The sequence below is a fragment of the Anomalospiza imberbis genome, chromosome 27, assembly GCF_031753505.1.
Source record: "Anomalospiza imberbis isolate Cuckoo-Finch-1a 21T00152 chromosome 27, ASM3175350v1, whole genome shotgun sequence".
Taxonomy (NCBI): Eukaryota; Metazoa; Chordata; class Aves; order Passeriformes; family Viduidae; genus Anomalospiza; species Anomalospiza imberbis.
Genome location: NC_089707.1, coordinates 3,486,731 through 3,507,295, shown reverse-complemented (window position 1 = coordinate 3,507,295; position 20,565 = coordinate 3,486,731). Strand labels below are relative to the sequence as shown.

The window sequence follows — 20,565 nt, the reverse complement described above, 5'->3', positions numbered from 1 at the left end:
GAAGACAAGTAGAAGAGGCAGTGTAAAACCACTGAGTAAAAGAGATAATCCCTCTGTCTTCCCAGCACTGGGACTGGAAATGTTAGGGAACAGCTGGAGCTGTGTCAGGGGGGTTTAGACTGGATGTTGGGGAAAGATCTTCCCCCAGAGGGTGCTGGGCACTGCCCAGGCTCCCCAGGGAATGGTCCCAGCCCTGAGGCTGCCAGAGCTCCAGGAGCTCTCAGGGATGCTCAGGGTGGGATTGCTGGGGTGTCTGTGCAGGGCCAGGGGTTGGGCTGGATGATCCCTGTGGGTCCCTCCCAACTCAGAGTATTTCATGATTCATCACTAAAGAGTTGCACAGTTCTATTAGCAAAGCATTAAACAAATCCCCTGCAGTGAAAAACAACACAATAAACAGGCAAAGAAAGAAAGAAAAAAAAAAAAAACAAGTCAGTTCTTGTTCCTCAGAGCACAGCCCCTGTTCTCAAGTGTCTTCCATTGGATTGTGGCATAGAGGAGAAAAGCAGAAATACCTCAAATAGATCCAGTTAGTTTTACCTCTTTTTCTGCTGGTCCTGTGGCTCTTTCTAGATGGTCTGTGGTTTTTTTCCTACTCTTTGCCATGTGATGAGATGCATCATTTGAAGGACAGCAACCAAACCAGCTCTTCCTGCTCTGAAGAAAGGCAGCAACTGCACTTAGAATAAAAGATTGTCAGGCAGATTTGAAGTGTCAATCAAAGCCTATCTCTGAAAAAAACATTAGTCCAGGCAGCTCCCCACACCACCACGGTTAATTTAGTCTTTCCAGATATCCCCCTGAGCTGCAAAAAGCCTTCCAAAGTTGACCAGAGCTGCCAGCTACAGGCAGGAGGTGTTAGAGTAGATACTGGACCTAATTCAGCTCAGGTCAGTTTGCCTTTTGCAGAGCAAAAGACTGTGATTATCAAGCCCAGGGAAGCAAATCCTGTCTCCCAGGCTTTGTGAAGCAAACTGTACCTTTTACTAGACGAGGGGCATGGATTTAGAACTCTGTTGCTCAGTGTGTCCCATCTCCAGTGGCACACATCCACTTTAATATTATTATTCTAATTTTAATTATTATTTATGACTACACCCAGGGCTGTGTGAGGCACTTTCCAAGCACTCAGGAAAGTACTGGCTGTGCTCCAAGAAATTCATTATTTCAGGATAGACACGTAGAGGCACTGCATGGAGTGGCAGAACTGCTGACCCAACAGCACCAGGACCTGCCTTGTTGGGTGACCTTGGAAAACTCACATTCCTTCTTCCCACACTTAGTCCCACCCCACTCTTTGTCCATCCCATTTGCTTGTAAGATGTTCAGCTGTGACCTTGTTTGGGTTTTTGTCTCAGAATCTCTTTCTGTGCAAAGTCCAAGTATGTTCCTGGGGGGAATGTTTTTGTTCTTTGGGAAAAAGAAAATTTAAAATTCTATTTTCCATAGCATTTTTTCAGATGCTTGTGTTGGAAAAAGATAATCAAATGTTTTCTCATGACAAAAAAAAACCAGAAAATACAGATTTAGGGTGTTTGGTAAGAGTTGCCAGTCACTGGAATTTTCTGGGGAAAATACTGTATGGATGTGAAACATCCATTTTGTTTTCCTGAAAATAAGTTTGAACCTAAAAATCAAGTTGTTCTGTGAGTAAGGAACTGGTGAAACCCGTTCTTTGTCTGATTTGTATTACAACTGCTTTTTATTTCTTCTTTTTTTTGGTGCTCCCAGCTTACTGCAATATCCTCAGGGCACCTGATGCCCTCCAGACCTTCCCAGCAAAATCCTTGGCTGCTCCAGCAGCTTCTTGCTTTGCAGGAAAGGGGTAGGAAGTGCAGGGGCTGGTTTGAAGCTGGGCAGGAACTGATTGACCAGTCAAATCTAAATGCCAGCTGGTCACCTGGCTGCTGCATCCCAAAATAGGCAGGGAGCAAGAGGTGTAATTACCTTTCCTTCAATAGAATATTAACTTAAATGTCTCTCCTCTATCCAGCTGCTGTTTGTTCATGAAAATTGCAGGAATGCTGGGTCTGTGAGACCTCTCTCTTTTTCCATCAGATTGGGTTGAATCAGGTCAGCTGGTTCAGAAGTTATTGGAGCAGGGGAAAGTGAGGGACCAGCTGCAGATAGAAGAACACAAGGAGGCTCATTGCTGTAGAAACCCTGGCTCCAAAATGAGGCAGTTTTGGTGTACCTGTGGGTCCCTGAGATCTGCTGAGGTGGTGGCTGTACCAGAGGCCAACCAGTACCTGTCCTTTGGACACAGAGAGGCTGCCAAGCTCCAGGACTGTCTCTAGTGCACTGATCACTTTTTGCTGCACAAAGCCTGGTAACCTGGAAATGGGGCTCCACTGTACAGAAAGAGTTCTGGAGCCCAGACAGTCCATGACCTGAGTAATTTACACCTGGATGGACAGGCTGAAAGGGAAAAATAATTATCTCACACTTACATGTAGGAAAACAGAAGCCAAGACCAGCAACTTACTGCAGAATCTGGAGAAGGAGTCAGAAGGAGGCTCAGATGTCCCATGTCCCCATCTAGGGCCCTAAGCAAAGTCCTCCTCAGCTCCTTGTTGCTCCTCTGCCCAGGCAGAAATCCCCTTTCCTGGGCATTTCACTGATTCATTGCTCTCAGGAGCTGAGCCAGTCTCACCACACTCCTCCGTTGGCAGCTGGGTCCCCATGGCATGCTGATGAGGAAACACTATTTGTTGTTTTGTTTGGGTTAATTATTCATGGGCACCATGCTGGAAACACTTGGAGCTGCTTTCTGAACAGTCCTTGAGCTGGTGTGCAGGAAGGGACTTACCAACACTGGTGGCCAGGCTGCCTTTCCATGGGCAAGCTCTCTTCCATCTGCTTCCCTTCAGCCCTTGTCACACTCCCCATCCCTCATGGCTTTGGCTGTGCTCTTTGGCGTTATCTGAATAAAAAAAAAAAGGCAAATACTTGGAGCACTACAGAGATGCAATCAAAAATGGCATTTGACCAAGCAGGCACTGACCCTGACATGTAGAGAATGTAAACCTCATCCTCTGGCTGGTTTTGTTCTTCAATCCCACTATGTAACTCAGAATAAGCCACTTGCAGCGTTTCAAACCTGTTTATCCTTCCACAGAAGATGCCTTCACCCTCCTTCAGATAATCCACAGCTGTCTGGAAGCCTTTATCTCATAAGCAAGGCTCTTCCTCTTTAGTGCCTGCTCCTGGAAATCCATTTTTCATCTTAGAACAAGGGCAGTCTGTAGCTTTAGGAGCACTTTGAGAATGTTTGCAGTAAGACAGAGCTCGAGCTGCTCTCAACACATTCACCCTAAGGCATGAGCACTAAATGGTGGCTTTCTGGGGTTGTGGGTCTATCAACATCTTCTGACAGGGGTCCAGACCCTCCATACAAGGGCTAAACTTAGCAAAGTAGAATTATTTTCTAAGTTACCCTTCTGAAACCCTTAGAAATCACCCAGTGCTATCCCCTGGGGTCTCCAGACCAGAGCCTAAAGCTCTTCCAAGTTTGTAGGGGTACCTCTTCGGGGCTGGGATTTGCTTGGAAAGCTTATTATCCCACCTTGGACTGCAAAAGGAGCAGGGCTGAGTCTTTTGACTCCTGTGAATTGCTATTTGCAATTATGTTTTCATTTTATGACAAGAATCTGAGCCTGTGCTGCAAATACTTCATCAGATCTTAGAGAATTTCAAAGTCTGTGGGGCAGGAGTTTTTGCTGTGCTCTAGCAAAGGAGCAGTCTAGTGAGGCTGATATCAGTCACTGGCTGGGTTTTCTGTAAAACCCAGAACATTATTCAAATTTCAGCACTTTCTTCTTCACTTGAGATTTCAGGGGATTTTGATAGCCAAGGGTTTGCTGTGAGCCCACCCTGTAACACATCTGTCCCATAAAACACCATGGCACAGGAGAGGGGAATTTATCCCAGCTGGGCAAAATCCTCACCTGATACAAATCAGCACAACTACAGAGAAGTCCAGTAAGCTGGGCCATATCACACCAGAAAGAAACCTAGGATGGTACTTCCCATTCATTAATTCTTTGCCTAGAACCAAGACAGACCCCTGGGGGACACATTAGCTCAGTTTCATCTGCTGCAATCCCATGCAACTGCACAGGGAGGAATTCAAATCCTGTGGAGCACATTCCCTATCAATGTTTTAACAAAAACCCCCTGTGTTTTTGTCAAACGAGCTTCTTGGGCTGAACAGTAAGTAAATGAGCTAAATACAGGTGTGACTCTCGGACCTGTGTGCTGTGAGGTGTCAGCAGAGGTAACTGCACTAATGCTTGCAGAACTTAAAAATCACTTAACTGAGGACACCAGAAGAGAGCTTGGCCCGTGAATAATACACATAAATACTACCTTCAGCCACTGAGATGTAGTCAGCCCCCCCATCTGGCTGTTGCCTCAGTAACACATCTCTAGGAGGATATTTTTAAGCCAGTATTATTTATCTGGTAGGTGGAAGCAGACCTGTTAAGGCCATGCCAGGTCAGCATATGTCTAAGCATGTACTGAAGAACTTAATTAGCTCTCCCTGAGAAGAGAGACTCCCAGTGCTATTTAAAGGATCGTTATCCCACTGTGAGATGCCTCAGAGCCTGCTGCTAGGCCTCAGCTTAACAGGGCAAGGCTGTAAAAGTTGGATGGGGGTGAAAAGTCTCCCCTCCATGCTGAGGAGTAATTGCTGAGCAACTGCAGGAGCGGGAGGGTCAGTGCAAAGAGCAGGCATCACAAAACCACACTGAAACTCAGAGTAAAGAACTTACTTCAGGGTCTAACTGTGTAGATGCCATTACTTTTTGTTGCTGGAGGTCCAACATCACCTGCCGTGCTCGGTGACTGCGTGCCAGGCAATCCCAGTGACAGCGAGCAGGGCTGACAGGGCAGTGATGTAGGTGTGGAGTGAGCCACTGCTGAGTGCCTGTCATTGGTCCTTGTGTCACCGCGGAGTCAAACACAGGCAGGAGCTTAGCATCAGCTAAACTGGACCTTGTGCAAGTGGCTCAGTCATAGTCCAAAAAATCAGACACTCTAAACTGAATGCCAAGATGGGAATGCCATGGGCTCCCCAAGGATGGATGGGTTTGTTATTCTGACAGGAGGTAAAATATCCATCCTTGAGTGTGGGAATCCCGGGCATCCCTCTGGCTGCCCGGGAAGGTCTGGGACCCTGGCAGGGGGTCAGGAGCCCCCCTCTACAGAGCCGCGAGAGACACTGTCTCTGATCTCTGTCCATGGAAAAGAGTTTTCAATCTTTCAGGATGAATTCCAAGCTCTGAGTGTTTGATATAAGTAGTAATTAGCGTGGCACGGGTGCAAAAGTAGAATTTTAGGGTTCTAGGTAAGGGGTTCAAAGGGGGCAAGATGGAGGAAACTGGGCGTGCCTTGTCCTTTTTCTTCTTCTTCACGCCCTCCACGTTTCACTGTGGTGTTGGCATTTTTCTGTTGGTTTGGGCTGGGCACACACTGTTCAACATGGGTGATAGGTACTGGCACCTTATTGTAAATGTAGCACACGTAGTTTTTGGTATATAATGTTTGTAATTCCCACTGAGGGGCAGAGCCCCGCACGCTGTCCTGCAGGACAGACCTGCTGCAGGCCAGAGAGAAAATATTTTAGATAAGGAGAAATAAACAACCTTGAAAACCAGCACAGACGAATTACGACTCCTTCTTTGGCAGCGGGGCTGAAAGACAGAGACTTTCTACAATCTCTGGATCATTTAAATATCTCAGATCCCGGCACTTGAGCAGATGGACCTTTGGAGAACTAGACTGAGCAGCCTCTGAAGAATAAAACAGGTTCCCAAGCATGTCAAACTTCTATAAGGACTGGCACTCACAGGGGACACTGAGGCTGGATTGCAGGAGAGGGAGGAACCTGGACATACTTTTTTTGACCTAAGAGTGGCTACAATATACAACGAGGGACCCTGGCCTGCTCTTGGAGCTGTCAGGAGCTTTTCCTAGATGAGTTGTTATGGTAACTGAGCTAATGCCCTGAGATAGATGCTTTCAGGTGGCTCCAGGCCAGAAAATCAACACCAATAGATTCCAGATAATAGACTTCTGCTGAACTCAGTGCTGGTGTCTACTTTATTTAACCTATTCACCAATGACCTCCTGAACTCCATTCTCCAGGCAAGCTACATATGATGAGAAAAGCTGCCTGGCCTCAATGAACCTCAGCTTCCAAAAGGCTGAGGAGACCCATGTCCTGTGGCTGTAAATCAAATGTGCCTGGGACATCCTCCTGGGACATTTAGAGGACAGCTGGCACACAATGGCCAAGGTTTTCCTATTAAATTCTTACTCTCCAAACCTGTGTGGATACATCCAGGCATCCCATAAGGAGCAGTCCCTGGCCTGTGCTGGCTCCTGAAATGCACCTGGACTGAGCCAAAAATTGCAGTGCAATACTCCATCATTGTAACAGAGAGAAGTCCGGGCACTGCTTAATTTATCAGCACAGACCTTGCCTGGTTGGCTGCTAGAGGAGACTGCAGGAGAGGAGCCTGGAACCAAGAGCAAAGGCTCTGTCAATGTGCTTGTGCTTATACCACATACAGATCCAGCTGGAGCTGGGCAGCCACACTGGGCAGGTCTAAGGATCACCCTGGGTCAGCCACTGACATCCTCTGTTTGAAACAGCTCATGGGTTAAGTACAGGATTCACCAAGGCAATATTCCTCCACCTCCCACTGAACATCAAAACACAGCCAATAAATGATCAGCAAGGAGCAGCTAATTCCATGTGCCCACTACCCAGCCCTGCTGCTCACTGCCCCATTGTCACCATAAGGGTCAGGAACGGGTACAAGTGACACAAACTCTAGGCCAGAAGGCTGAGAGGCTAGAAGCCCCAACTTTAGTGAAACCACTTCTTTTATACCCTGGTCCGATACAGGTGGATCTGACTGGTCATTTAATCAATACATTTCACATGATTGGCTAATTAACAAGACACCCATTTGTAAACAAGCTTATGGGCAAAGCAGCTTATTACCAAACACCAGGTGCAGATTGGTTAGAATTCTTGCTCTCCAGCTCCCTAAAGTCTCCCAGGCCGATTCATGGGAAAACTTATCTAGCTTTCTTTCTCTCTGACTGCCTCCACATCCCAGGGGTGGCTCTGTTCATTGGTGCTCCAATGCAGCCAGCAAGGAGCTCCCAGGCAGCTCGCTGCAGCAGACAAAATTCGGGAAGAGTGGTGCCAGTTTCAGAACTCCCACGTCACCACCAGACCAGCTGAGCAGCTCCCTGGCTCTGGGGCCCTGCGCCGCCTCCAGAGCGAGCCAAACGGGTTCTGCCGTGGTGTGGTCCACAGTGCCAGCACTGATCATGCCTTGGGCGTTTGGGACAGCCTGTTGTATGCCCATGGATGCTTTTGCATCCATGCTGGGTGGCTGTTCTGCTCATGCCAAGACTCACTGCTGGTCTCCTGTTAGGCACTGATGGCTTCAACACCAGATGCTGGCCCGTGGCCACTGAGCTGGGGAATTTCTCTGCTTGTTTATTCCCATTTCAACTGTTGCTTTGCTTGTTTTACCCACTGGCAAACCATGTTATTGTAATACGTCACTCTCTAGGGCAGAAACTGTTTTTCAGCGAGTTCTTTGCTCTGCCTCTACTGCAACAGGATTGCAATTTCAGTCAGCACAGAAGTAATGTGATTAACAGGCTCTGCACAAAGGGGAATTGCATCCTAGGTGGATGTGATATCTGCAGTTCTGGCCAGCCCATGTGTTTTCCCAGGGCAAGAGGTCATGTTGACTGATCTCCAAAACGGCTTGCTCGAACTTTTAAACATTAAGGTCTAAATAAATTTTCAGCATTAGCTGGTATGCTGATCCCTTTCCTGCCAAGCTGCCGCTTTAAGTGAATTTTTATGACTACGTTACAAACCCCAGAAAGTACGAACAAGAACTGGAAATGCTGACTTGGCCTTTGCTAAATGCCAATTATCTACAAAGGCATTAGGCAGGGAGGGGAGGATGAAAAATAGGGTCATTTTCATGTTTTCTCTGGTTCAAAGCAAACTGTCCCGTGAGCCCATTGTAGGAACACACAGCATGCAGAGTGACCATTAATATTTATAGGCACGACACTGAGCTGCAGACCTTGGCAATCACAGCAAATCCACTTTTGGAATTAATAGCGCTCTGTTTGGCTGGTACCTCCGTACACAAGAGTAAGTAGGAGACATCAAGATTCTCAGGGAGAACTGAAGAAGTAGATGGGAAGGGGTCCACACTTTACTGAGTTGGTGAAACACTAAAACCAACCCTTCAATCCTCAGGACTGCTGGCCAAATGCAGCAGAAATTTCACTGTTCTCTCTGCTCCTGCGGCTCCCAGACACCCCAACAGTGCATGGGCTACTCTTGTTATAGTCCCCATGGTTATTCACTGTTGCCCAGCTGATACAGACCAGTGCATTTCCAAAGACACTATTGGTGCAACGTGGATTTATAATGCCTAAAGATCTGCCTGAGTGCTCTTAAGACTCAAATTGGTACTGTAATCTCAGTTACAATGCAGCTTTTTCCTACCCTGTACCCATTGGCAGTGAGAGACAGACATCTAAAATCCTCTAAAACCTCTCTGTGCTGAAGACCTGGCAAGGTGCTGAGTCACAACCTGCCCTCAGCCCGGGATTGTCCCATGCAGGGCGGTGACTGGCCACACATCTCAGCAATATCTAAGGGAACTATCCTACCAACAGCTCAGTCACCCCATGAACCTTTAGAGAAACGTGTCCCCAGTACCTGGGCATTTACCAAAATGCCTTTGGGAGTGGGTGAGGTTGGCACAACTCAATAATCCTTTATGTCAAAAAAAAAAAAAAAAAAAATCAAGGAGACATGACTTCAGGTAGAGACTGGGCACTCCCCATGTTGCACCCAGCCCTGAAAAAAGCAATAGGAGCTTGGCCAAAGGTGCTAGTTTAGGAACCAGGAAAGTTTGCAGGAAATCCAAGGAAAAAATATTAGAAATCCCACTCCCTTTTTAATGTACTCACAAAAATTGAGCTGGGACTTTGAGCAACAGACTCTAGATTTTCAAAAATGGCCAGTGACTTCATCTGGGCCCTCTGAACTCAGCACACCAGGGCAGGATCTCCTGGTGAGTTTTGCATTGCTGCAGTTACACCCTGCTTCTGCAGCATGTGGGAAGGAGCCCAGCACACTATGGAAACCAGGCATCTACCAAACAAGCATCAGTATGTGCACTCCATCAACTCAGACCCTCCAAATCCCTTTTTAACTTCCAAAAATTCAGACTGTAAAATTAGGAAAATAAATACTGGAAACAACAACAAATAGAAGTGCTTCTGCCATTAAAAACCAGGTGAAAAGGAGGAGCTGAGCCAAGTTAATCAGAGAACTGAAATGAGATGTTGGAGAAAAGGGCCGTGGGTGACTTGGGGTTTGCAGTTAGCTGAGTGATGTGAAATCTCTTGTGTCTGGCTGAGCTCTGAAAGGAAACGCTTTATTAAATCTTCTTTGTGTGAGATTTCAAGCTGCCTCTGGACTGGAAAATAGGACCATTCCAGCATGTGGGATATAATCAGGAACTGAAGTCTTTAGTGCAGGGTTTTCTGCAGAGGAAACTCTGATCAGCATCGACACATAACTCAGAGGGCCCAGGATTTAGAAAGATGAATTAGACACCACATACCCACAACATACCTCTTCTACCCAGTATCCCCAAAATGCTTCACAGAATTAATCACGCTGGCAGCAACAACCCAGCATTAGGAAAGACAGTGCAGGTGGACATAAATTCACCACACTGAATCAAAACTGTCCTGTGGGCCAGTGAGTCCAAGGTCCATTATCTCAGCTTTCATCCCCACTAGAACACAGTGCTTGCCGTGATTGATCTCCCATGGCCTGGCTCTCCTGGGAGTCTCTAGTCTCACTGTACTTTCTGCTGTGATTCAGACACATTTTGAGCAGCTGCAGCCTCTTGCCATCCCTGTCCACACTGCTCGTGCTTTGCTGTAAGCTGGCTCGCAGCGCTTCTCGTGTCACAGCAGGACTCTGCCACCCCCAAACACCTGCAGAAAGCATTTGCCACATAGAAGCAGGGAGACACAGGCACAAGAGGACAACTGAGAGGTTCAGAACACTCTCCCATGTCGCACAGTCTCCCCTGCCCTTTTTCTTGTCGTGTTTCTCTCTCTGTGCTTGGCCACATACCCAGGAAAACGAGACCTGACCAGAGACAGGACAAGCAGCAGCAACCAGATTTCCTCCTCTGAACTGCTTGTTTCACAGCACAGCATGTCTGGATATGAACAGCCTGGAGTCTTGATCCTGCTGGAAATGGCAGGATTTGAGTTCCTGGTCTGCCTTCCATGAACCCCGACAAGAAAGTGTCCCAAGGGGCTGAGACACACCGAGCATTCCCCTTCCTTTGCACCACCCCCACGGCAGACGAGCTCCTTGCCTACCTTTTATTGCTGACAAGGAGGAGGACAGAACCATTCTGGATATTGGCTTCTTTGAGGGTCTCGTGCTCCTCGAGCTGCCTGGAGTTGTAATAAAATGTCTTCTTCCAGGAAGTGATGCCCTCCCGGACCAAGAGAGCCCGTAGGTCCATCACCGTGTCCCTGGGCCTGACTGTCAGGGGCATCATCAGGTCCTCATCAGCCAGGTGCACCTTAATGTGGTACCTCTTCCATCGAGACAGGCTCCTGCGCAGCGTGTCCATCCTCTCCAGCTCAGCAGGGCCAGTGTGGCAGAGCAGAGCATCCAGCTGGGAGATCAGCAAAGCAGGGACGTGGCTCTGAAGAGGTTGGCTGCTGCAAACAGCTTAAAACGTCCTGCCAAACCTGTTTCTCCCAGTTGCCACGCTGCATGCTTCACATTCCAGGGAAGAGCTCACCTGGCTCCATGAGCCTGCTGGCTGGGAAACATCTCCATGAATCATTTCCACACACCCCTAAATCCCATAATAATTACAATGTCTTCAAAAGTGCTCTTCATTCCAATGGCTGGCAGAGGACTTTTAAAGTCAGATCTCCACAGACATTAGAAACGTGGGTGCATGTGAGAAATGAATGGGTTTAGCAACCTCATGTCTCCTGCTCTAAAAAGCTGCCAGCTGGGGAGAAGATCAGTTAGCAAAGTAGGCATTTAGCAACCTCACAGCTATTTAACATGGCCACTTTAATGAAGAGAAGTACAGCTGCATTGTGACAAATTCCTCACGGAGGAGAGCCACCCTATAGAGCCTGGCTGTGTGAACAACTCTCATCATTGCAGTGCAGATTCCCTCAGGAGACCTGCACTGTTACTGCTCACAAACAATCTGGGACCCTCCAGAAGGGGTAGGACTCACTCACTCACTGCTCGTCATATCCCCATACATCTGATATTGACTCACATGAGCTCCTCGATGGTTCATGGTCTTGATTTCCTCTTCCTTTCACACCGCTGTCTAATTGCAGGGCTGATGGTATCCTGTGTCAGTGGGATCAGCACCCCTGGGCTGCAGGCACAAACAGCTGGCACAGAGGCCTTGAGGTGCCAAGAGGAACCAGCCATACTTTGGGAAATACAATGCCACCTCTGAAAGGAAGGAGTTGATGTCAGCCACGGGCTGTAATTGACTGATCCTGCAAGGCAGTCTCTGGCAGTCACAAGATGATACTTCAGAGCAAACACTGTGAAGATAAGGAAGCCTTTTTTGCTCTTTTTCTCAAAAAGATCAAGTCACCCTCTTATCTTGTAGGTAACTTTTATGCAGCCCATATTACAGGCTTTAATTCCCTCGTCCATTCTTCTCAACATAGACCAGTATTTTCAGACCAAAGTACTGCAAGACTGTTGAGTTCAGGGTCTGCTCTTCACTAAAAAGGAGCTGCACTTGCCCAGCAGATAACAAAACAGTCTGATTTTCAGATAAGGCAGCAGTCAGCTCCCACTGAGAATAAGAGAAGTGTCCACTCTCCCATGGGGGAACAAGGAGGTTTCCACCTTTCTTCCACACCTCCCTTTTCCCTCCCCAGTGCGTTATGTCTCTGCCAAGAACAGCAGCAAATATCTTCTTGCACCACAACCACAGGCAGTGGAGACTTCCCTGTGAGAATTGAGAAGAACTGAAACTTCCATTGCAGCATTTCATTTCAGCTTGGGTCACTCCAAAAGTATGATTGCTTTGGTGGGGTCTGGGATTCTTGGGTCCTTGCTCTGCCACTGAGTTGCTGCAAAGGCGTGAGATGAGTCATGTCATGCTTGGTGTTTGTGTTTACTCACCTCATGACTGCAGTATGGTGTAACACGTGTTCCTTAAGCACCTTGTGGGAAACAGGAACTGCGTTCAGCACAGTCATGGTTTGGGAGCATTCAAGGATGCCTGGATTTACAAATATGCCAATAACCTTGAAGACAGAACAACATTTCCCCTATGAGAGATGGAGAAATTGAGGGATAAAGCTGTTAAAACCAAGAAAAGGCAAAAGGTCAGGCTCTGGTCCCCATATCCAGGTACCTCAGTGAGGGCTCTCATTTTCAGAGACCTGCAGAAACCCTCAAGCCCAGGGCCTGGTGATTCCTTCTCCACTGGGGTGACATTCACTTAGGGAGCCAAACTTCATCCCTGGTGTAAAGCCAGAGTCTCAGGGGTAAAGCAAGGGTCTGATCCAATTCCCAGAGCCATCCAAGGGCAGCCTCTCATTGACAGCAGCCAGACCTGGAACAGCCCCCAGACACACCGTGCTCTGATGGCTCTGGCCAGCAGAATTTGCCCAGTGAGTGCCAAGGGGAGCATAAGGCATTCTCACTTCAGCAGAGCCTGTCTGGTGTCAGCGAGTCCATCAGCTCCATCCTTCTAGCATACGTGACAGCCTGACAGTTGCCAAATACCTCCCTCAGACACCTTTCAGACAGATCCTGTTTATTTTTAGGACAGCTCTTTCCCATCAAGGCTCAGATGCAAATCATTAAAGAGAAGGGGGGGATGGTGGCAGGAAGAAAGCAGCTATAATTTTTATTTCTTTGCCTATGATGTGGTTGCAAGCTTTCCTCATGTACCCCCATCTGCCCACATTGGGACCCTTCATTTTATGAAAAGCGATGATATCCCAGCCTATGAAAGCAGCATAAGGAGAAGCATAGCAGTGAAGTCAGCTTATGAAATATTGAAGCAATGAAATCCTCACGGAACACGTGAATGCCTAATGCCAGTTTCAATTAATTCTGGATTTTTCATTAAACCACTATTAAAAGCAAAAGGACAGCAGAAATAAGGGAAATTGACTTGAGCAGTATATTAAATACCTTAGTTTTGCTTGAGGATGTTTTATTATCTGTCCAAAGCAATTATTTCACCGGCTCCTGACGGTTTGTAGGCTAAACAGAGGTATAGGGTAAAGTTCTAGATGGTCTTTCCTCAAAATTATTTTAATTTCTGTCCCCTAGCCTGCACCTGGCAGCCTGTCTCTGGTGATGTCTCTGGTATGTCATATCTGAAGGATAAGACATGGAGTCAGAGTTCTGGGAATCCGTAATAAAGTGTCATTCTGGCATTATTTACAAATCAAATAAAAACTTGTTGACTTAAGCTTTTCCTCATATTGAGGGCAAACAAAAGACATGCAAATATTCAGAGACATTCATTAGGAAAGCCTGAAAAGCAATTTAAAACCCAGGTGGGCTGTGATTTCTTTTACGGACAGAAGAAATAAAGCAACAGCATTTATAAAATGCCTCCTCTTCTGTTCTCAGAGCTTCCTTACTCCACAGACTAGAGCAAAAGAGAAACACCTGCCTAAATTAGGTGCTTCGTTAAGATGTCTCAAGATGGTTGAGATGATCTCGGGCCTTATAACTTCTCATAATGACAGAATAGAGACATTCATTTCTTAGGCAGGTGGGTTTTTGGTGGGGGTGGTTGTTTGACAGTGGCTGTTTTGCTGTTTGCTGTGCTGCTCTCCTTGAAAAGGGCAAGAGAGAAGTGGGGTGCTGCTCAGTGAGAAAATTAAGGTTTTGATAAGGAAATAAAGGTTTCAATAGGGAAATAAAGGTTTCTTTATTTTCTGGTAGCAATCACAGGGAAACTGAAACATCTGGGAGAAATCTGATGCTGATTCCCCTGGCAGAACCTGTAAGTCTTTGAGGAAATCACTCAGCCAGTGCTGTCGTTCTGCCAAGGCAGACCCTGTGCTGTTCCCTGAAGCCCTCTGATCCCAGGACCTGTGGTCAGTAGTGCTGAACACTAAGGATTTTCCTCTGATGTCTCTTTGGGGACACTTTGTGTTTGGAAGCAGAGAGAGAGCAAGGGATGAAGCATGAGAGGTGACCACCCTGCTCAGGCTGACCAGACTTTACACCTGCAGTCCTACAGCACTGGGTACTAAAGAGGGGCTTTTTGTCAGAGTCCCAAAAAGACTCAGTTCAGCTGGTGGGCACATTCTCAACCCAAACACTGTTCTCCTGCTCCATTAACCAAAGGTGCAGAGGAAAGGCTGCAGCATTGTGAGCTCTGACACCCAAACTAGGTGCTGGGGAGCAGGAGGCTGGGAAAGGTTCATTCATAGAGTGAACAGCTGTGCAGGCTTAACAGTGATAAAACAAGGTTATAATCTTCAGTCCAATATGCAGCTGTCACCTAATTATTCAGTTCCTCAGGTGATGGAGCAGCTTAAGGCACTGGTATTTATATTTCTGAAGTACCAGAGGCCCCAACTAGAGATGTACCACCGCGTGCCAAGATGAGTAAGGACTTTCCTATCACTCAGTGCTTCTCTCCTCCTGAGATGTGCTTGGTTATGAAATGACTGGGCTCACTTTATATGTCAACTTACATCTCCAGCAAATGAACAAAGAGATAATAAATGATTAATAAATGCTTTGAGAAATTAGTAATTAAATGCAACAGCTTTTTAAGAGTCCAAAGGATAAGGACAAAATATGTAAGCCCAAGTGATAAGGCTTTCTCCTGATACAACTTATCTGCAGCACACTGCTCACATCTGCAAGAGGGCTTAGGAACACTAGTAACTTCTTGTGCACCAGCAAAAAAGAGCCTTTCTGTGATAGAGGAGCACTTCTCCTGGGGATTAAGACAAAATCCTCTTTGTTTAGACATTTTAAATCCAGAAAAGCTGGAAGGTGCTTACTTTAATGTGTATGGGAGGTATGACTGTCAAGCAGAGCCCCAGCCTCCCATCCTTGCCTGGCATGGGGGAAGGTGTCAACATCTTCCTGCCCTGTTCTAAGCCACAATCAGGAGCTCTCCACCTGCTCCACCAGTATAATAGATGGGTTTTTTTTTTTTAAAGATGGTACTGTCATTCTTTCTGCTACAAGTGAGGATTTGTGCCAGTAACAGAGCTGAAGTCACCAAGTAAAGCAGATCCTGCTGCAAGTATCCAAATCAGATTCCAAAAGGCCCCACAACTGCTCTGGGCAGCTGCCCAGCAAAAATATTGCACCACTGGGAGCTGGTGGATTGTTTGGCATGGAATGGAACTTCAAACAGGCTCCAGGAAAAAAAAATAGTATTTATATTTAGTTTTGAAGGAGCAAACCTGACTGGGTTTGGAACACAAATGAACCTGCAAGTTTTCTGAGCAAAAGTTGGATGTGAGTTGGTGACATTTTCTGGTGGAAAAGGCAATGTGAAGGAAAAAAGCCCTGGTAATGCACATGTTAAATGAACCAGTCAAGTGCAGACAATGGAAAAGCTGAAAAATTGATATGGAGGAAAGCATTTTGTGGTGGTAGCTATTTCTCACTGCAGTTCTTTATAAAGTCCCAGATGGGAGATTCATGGCCCTCAGAAGAAGTGTGTATCCTTGGGCTTTGGCCTGAGGCAGCCCATGACTCACTCGCCAGAGAGGGTTGGCTATAAGCAAGACAACGAAATGGTGGTGGAAACAGCACAACAAAAGACAAATGAGTTAACTGATGGAAGAGCAAAAAAAAAAAAAAAAAAAAAAAACCCCAAACCTCTGCACACAAAGGAGGGCCTGGATGGAGTGACAGAGAGAATGTTTGTGCCACTGAGGACTCAGAGGAGCTGCCATCCCAGGCAGCCAGCTCCACTTCTTTCAGGCGAAACAAATTCAGGTGCCTCCGTCTTCAAAAGTGAGATGGGTGGAAATAGAAAAAAATGTGAGGCTCTATGAGCCATTCCAGCTGCAGCACCGTCATTTTTCAGAGGATCAAGGAAGAGACACAATCTGTGGATCTGCATTGCCATCTAACGGCAAGGCAGAGCTGGAAGCATTGGCTGGGGCCCAGCAATGGGCTGGAAGAGTAAAAAACAAGGAGGAGATGGCCCGCAGGGATAGATAGTCCTGTGCCCTAAATGCAAATCCTGCCTCTGCAGCTGAAAGGTCTCGCTGATGAAGACCAGTCCAGAGAAAAGCAGGGCAGCCAAAATCTTCTGGTAGAGGCTGCTGATTCCTTCTTTTCCAGGATCCTCTCCATCCTGCATTAGTCAGAAATATTAGCATGGATTTAGGGTGGTATTTGCTTTCTTCTGCTGTACCCTGTTCTTCTAATGCTGGCAGTGAGACAGGCTTCCCAAGCAGGGGTGTATTTCAGGTATCGAGTGAATTCTGCCATCCTATTCAAAACAGTGTAAAATTCATTATCTCAGGTGTTCAAAGATCCTGCTGGGAAATGCAGGTCACTGGGATTACTAAAGAAAAGAGGTAGATTTCCCTTGGATCGAGGCACAGGAAAAGCAGATGTACTATTTTCATCACACTCAGCCCAGTGTTCATCCGTGGTCAGTAATGGATACTTAATGAGAATGTATTTCAGGCTGGTACTGGCACACACACTGAAAAGGGTGAAGGGAGAACCCACAGAGCAAAAAATTCACTGAGATGTGAGGGTTTACACATCTTGTCATTTAAAAGGAAATGTCAGCAAGAGACAAGTTTGATGTTCAGTCTAGTGCCACCTTTTCTACTGATACACCACATTATATCGTTTCTACAACAGAAAATTTACAAGAGAGTGGATTGTTAGGAGATACTTATGTTAGTAAAATTAAGGAATTTGGTAAAGGGTTGTCAACAGCTTCTTTCTTCTGCTTTGAATTGCTTCTAGCCTTGATACATGCAGCTTTGTATATGAGGGGTAGGAGCTCAATCAGTGTGAAAGAGAAGAAGGAGATCTTTTATGACCGAAGTTTGGAGCAGAGAAGGAGCTGCCGGAGAAACTGGGGAATATAAAGTGTCTGTTTTTCCCAGCTAGAGAAATGGGCCTTGTTGTGGGTCTCAGCTAACTGCTGGGCCACAAAAAAAAGGAGTAGGGATTGACAGCAGAGAAAATGTTGAGACCTGCCAGACTTCAGGCCACAGGTCTGACCACCCCCAGTCTGTTCAGATGCCTGCTGTGACAAGCTTCCCATGCAGCCTGCTGCCAAAGGAATGAGCACACTCTCCAACAATCCAACTTCATTTCCTTCTGGTATCCTCTCATATTTACACACCAACCTTGCCAAGCTTTGCTCAGCCCAAACAATTCCTCAGAAAGAAAAGGAAAAACAAAGGAACCCTTACAGCCTGTAAAGCACCTTCCTGCCTGCCTGAAAAAAAAAAAAAAATAAAATAAAATAAATGGTTTAGAGTGCTCTTCTTTCTCTCTTGGTTGCTCACTGTTTCCCAAGCTAATGAAAACCAGAGGCTGTGGGACTGACAGGATTATCATCACTGAATTCTTCAGGTGTTTCTCTCCAGTTCATGAAGCAGGGAAGGGAAGAAGGGCATGCACCTGGTTGAAGGGTATAGAGACTGACATGTTTCTTGATGTTCCTTTCTAAATGTGGCTCTGAGTCATGCAACAGCATTGATTAGAAAAATTATCTTCCTCAGTTCAAGTAGAAAGGAAAAAGAATCGTGTTCGGTGTTTGCTTCCCCAGCCCTGAATCCAAGCCTGTCCGAAGCTGTGGCAGGAAGGGGGCTGGTGAGCCGACTGGAAAACCACTTGTGCTTCTCTCAGTCATAGAAATTATGAAGAGAGCAGCCACAGGAACAGCTCAAAATGCACACCTAAGGGTACAAGCAGCTGTTGTCCCAAGGAGCAGCACGCACAGCCTCGCATCAGCCTCCATTCCACAAGTTCCTACATGTGCTGGGTCAAACAGGGCTAACACAGTCCTTCCCACTCCATTGCCCTCCCTTGTGTCTTCAAACTACACCCTAAAAGCTGCTCCTCTGAGTCAGAGAGCCTGCGGCACATCCAGCCTCGTGGCACGCAGGACCTCGAGGTGAAACAGCTCCGGAGGCAGGATGGCAGCGGCGGCATGACTGAGGGAAGGAAGCCCTGGAGGAGCCATAAAACACAGCCAGCTGCTTGGAACAGACAGCAGCAGTGTGAGCTGGACCACCGGGCTGCGGCCAGCTGAGGAAAGTTACTAAAGGTGTATCTTGTCCCAGAGAAATCTTGTGGGGGTCCTGTGCTCACGCTGCGCTCACCAGCACTGAGCCTCGCTCAGCTCCTTGTTGTCATCCCCAAACCCCTGCAGAGCCCCTGCTGCCCTCCACCAGCAAACTCCCACGGCAGGAGGGCAAGGAGAAGTGCAAATTGTTGTAAACGTCAATCGCTTGGTTTTTAAAATTTTAAAAGTTTAATAATAATAAAATGGTTATAAAAATAGTAATACAATTAGAGTAATGAAAATTTAGAGTTAGGACAATTACAAGACAATAAAAAGCAAAGAATTACGGACGTCCGGATGCTCTCGGGCACTTAAGCCCGATAAGCATGCCTTGTGAACAAAGGAATAATCTTTAAAAGCAGTAGCCTGTTGCATATTCATACATCTCATACATGATGCATAAATTCCTTGCAAATTAAGAACTTTTCTGGTTTTTGTCAACCTCTTCCCCTTAATCCTGGTGGTTCCATAAAGACGGAGAGAAGGTGGAAGAATGTTTGTCTTTTCCGATAAGGAGGCAGTAATTCTTTATGGGCCCCCATCATTGTCATCTCTGTGTGAAGAGTTTCTTCATTATCTCATCTCTTGCTTGAGCTAGTAAAAAAAAAACCCACATACATAGGCTCTATTTTAACTACAAAACTACATTTACCATACTATTAAAATGTTAATACAGCACTTCTAATCAATATAACATAATACATATAGTATTCCATTTAATATTTGCGAAAAGCCAATCATAAAACATGCATTTTTCACACAAATGATTGTGATTAATGTGGTTTATAGGGCTGTAATTATATTTCTCAAGGTTTGGAAACACTGATAAAACAACGCTTCACCCCTACGCCTTAAACCCGCTCCAGACTGAGGTCCTATGTGATTTTACCTTCCACTGTTCAAATCACAGAATAGCTTAAAAGTCATCGGAATTAGACTTAAAAAAAAAAAAAAATGCCCAGGGGCCGCCTTGCTACAGAGGCACCCGGAAAAATCACACTTAATTTCCTGAGGTGTTCAGAGGGATACGGGCGCATACCAAGTGCCAGCACTAGTTTCCAAACACTGAACCTAGAGCTGTTAGAAATTCCGAATTTCTTTCTAACATTAAATCAAAAACGAACGAAGAAGAAGAAGAAGATAAAGAAAGGGTGAAACACACACACACACAAAAGAAGCAGAGCGCCGGGGCCGGGGCCGTCCCCACAGCCCGCCGGCAGCCGCGGCCCGCGGGCGCCGCCATCTTGGCGCCGCCATCTTGGCGCCGCCTCAGCGCCGCCCCTGAGGGCTCCCGGCAGCCATCTTGGGGTGCGGGGCGGGCTGGGTTTTTGTAAAATTCATTCATTTTGATTTCAACAGCAGCAACAAATCGTTGTCGTGTTTTAACCCCAGCTGGCTGCCGAGCACCGTGTAGCCACTCGCTCGCCCACGAGCGGAATCAGAGAGAAATGAGAAGGGTAAAAGCTGGAGAACTCCTGGGGTGAAGGAAAGGCAGTTTAATAGGGGAAACTAAAGCTGTGCGCGCAAGCAAAGGAAAATAGGGATTAATTCACTGCTGCCCGTGGGCAGGTGCTGCGCACTCCAGGAGAACAGGGCCACATCCCATGGAATGGTGACATGGGAAGACAAATGCCATCGCTCCAAAAGTGCCCCATTTGCTCCTCCTTCCCCCCATTTATATCCTGAGTGGGATGTCAGGTCTGGAATACCCTGGCTCTGGAATACCCTGGCTGTGTCCCCTCCCAGTCTCTCAGGCACCCCCAGCCCCCTCCCCAGCTTGGTCCCGTAAGTGGCAGGAAAGGCCCTGGCTCTGTGCAAGCTCAGCAATAACAAAAGCATCTCTATATTCTCAACCCTGTGTTCAGAAAAAATCCAAAACACAGCCCAGCACCAGCCACTGGGAAGGAAATTAACTCTATCACAGCCGCAGGCATTGTGCTGGTGTTGGCTTCGTGTCCGCTCTACCATCATATTTAGCTCAATAAAGGTCAGATTTTTCCTTAAAAGCCTCTCCCAAAGGCCTTTCAGTGCCGTGCCAGCTCAGCCCCGGAGGATGGGGAAGTTCTGGGTCTTGTGCCGAGTGTCCTGGTGCCCTCATGGCCCGGAGGCTGTAGGCGCTGGGGCTGAGGGGCTGTGCAGGGAGCTGGGG

The 20,565-nt window shown here is 46.9% G+C and overlaps 1 protein-coding gene across 1 annotated transcript; it reads right to left on the bottom strand.

Annotated features, from left to right (window-relative positions):
• Positions 1-10,297: 10,297 nt before the first annotated feature.
• On the bottom strand, positions 10,298-11,365 carry TINCR (TINCR ubiquitin domain containing). The gene is given in 2 exon segments (XM_068173839.1): positions 10,298-10,787; positions 10,789-11,365. Coding segments are annotated over 2 exon segments (447 nt in total). The 5' UTR covers positions 10,912-11,365; the 3' UTR covers positions 10,298-10,463.
• Positions 11,366-20,565: the final 9,200 nt, after the last annotated feature.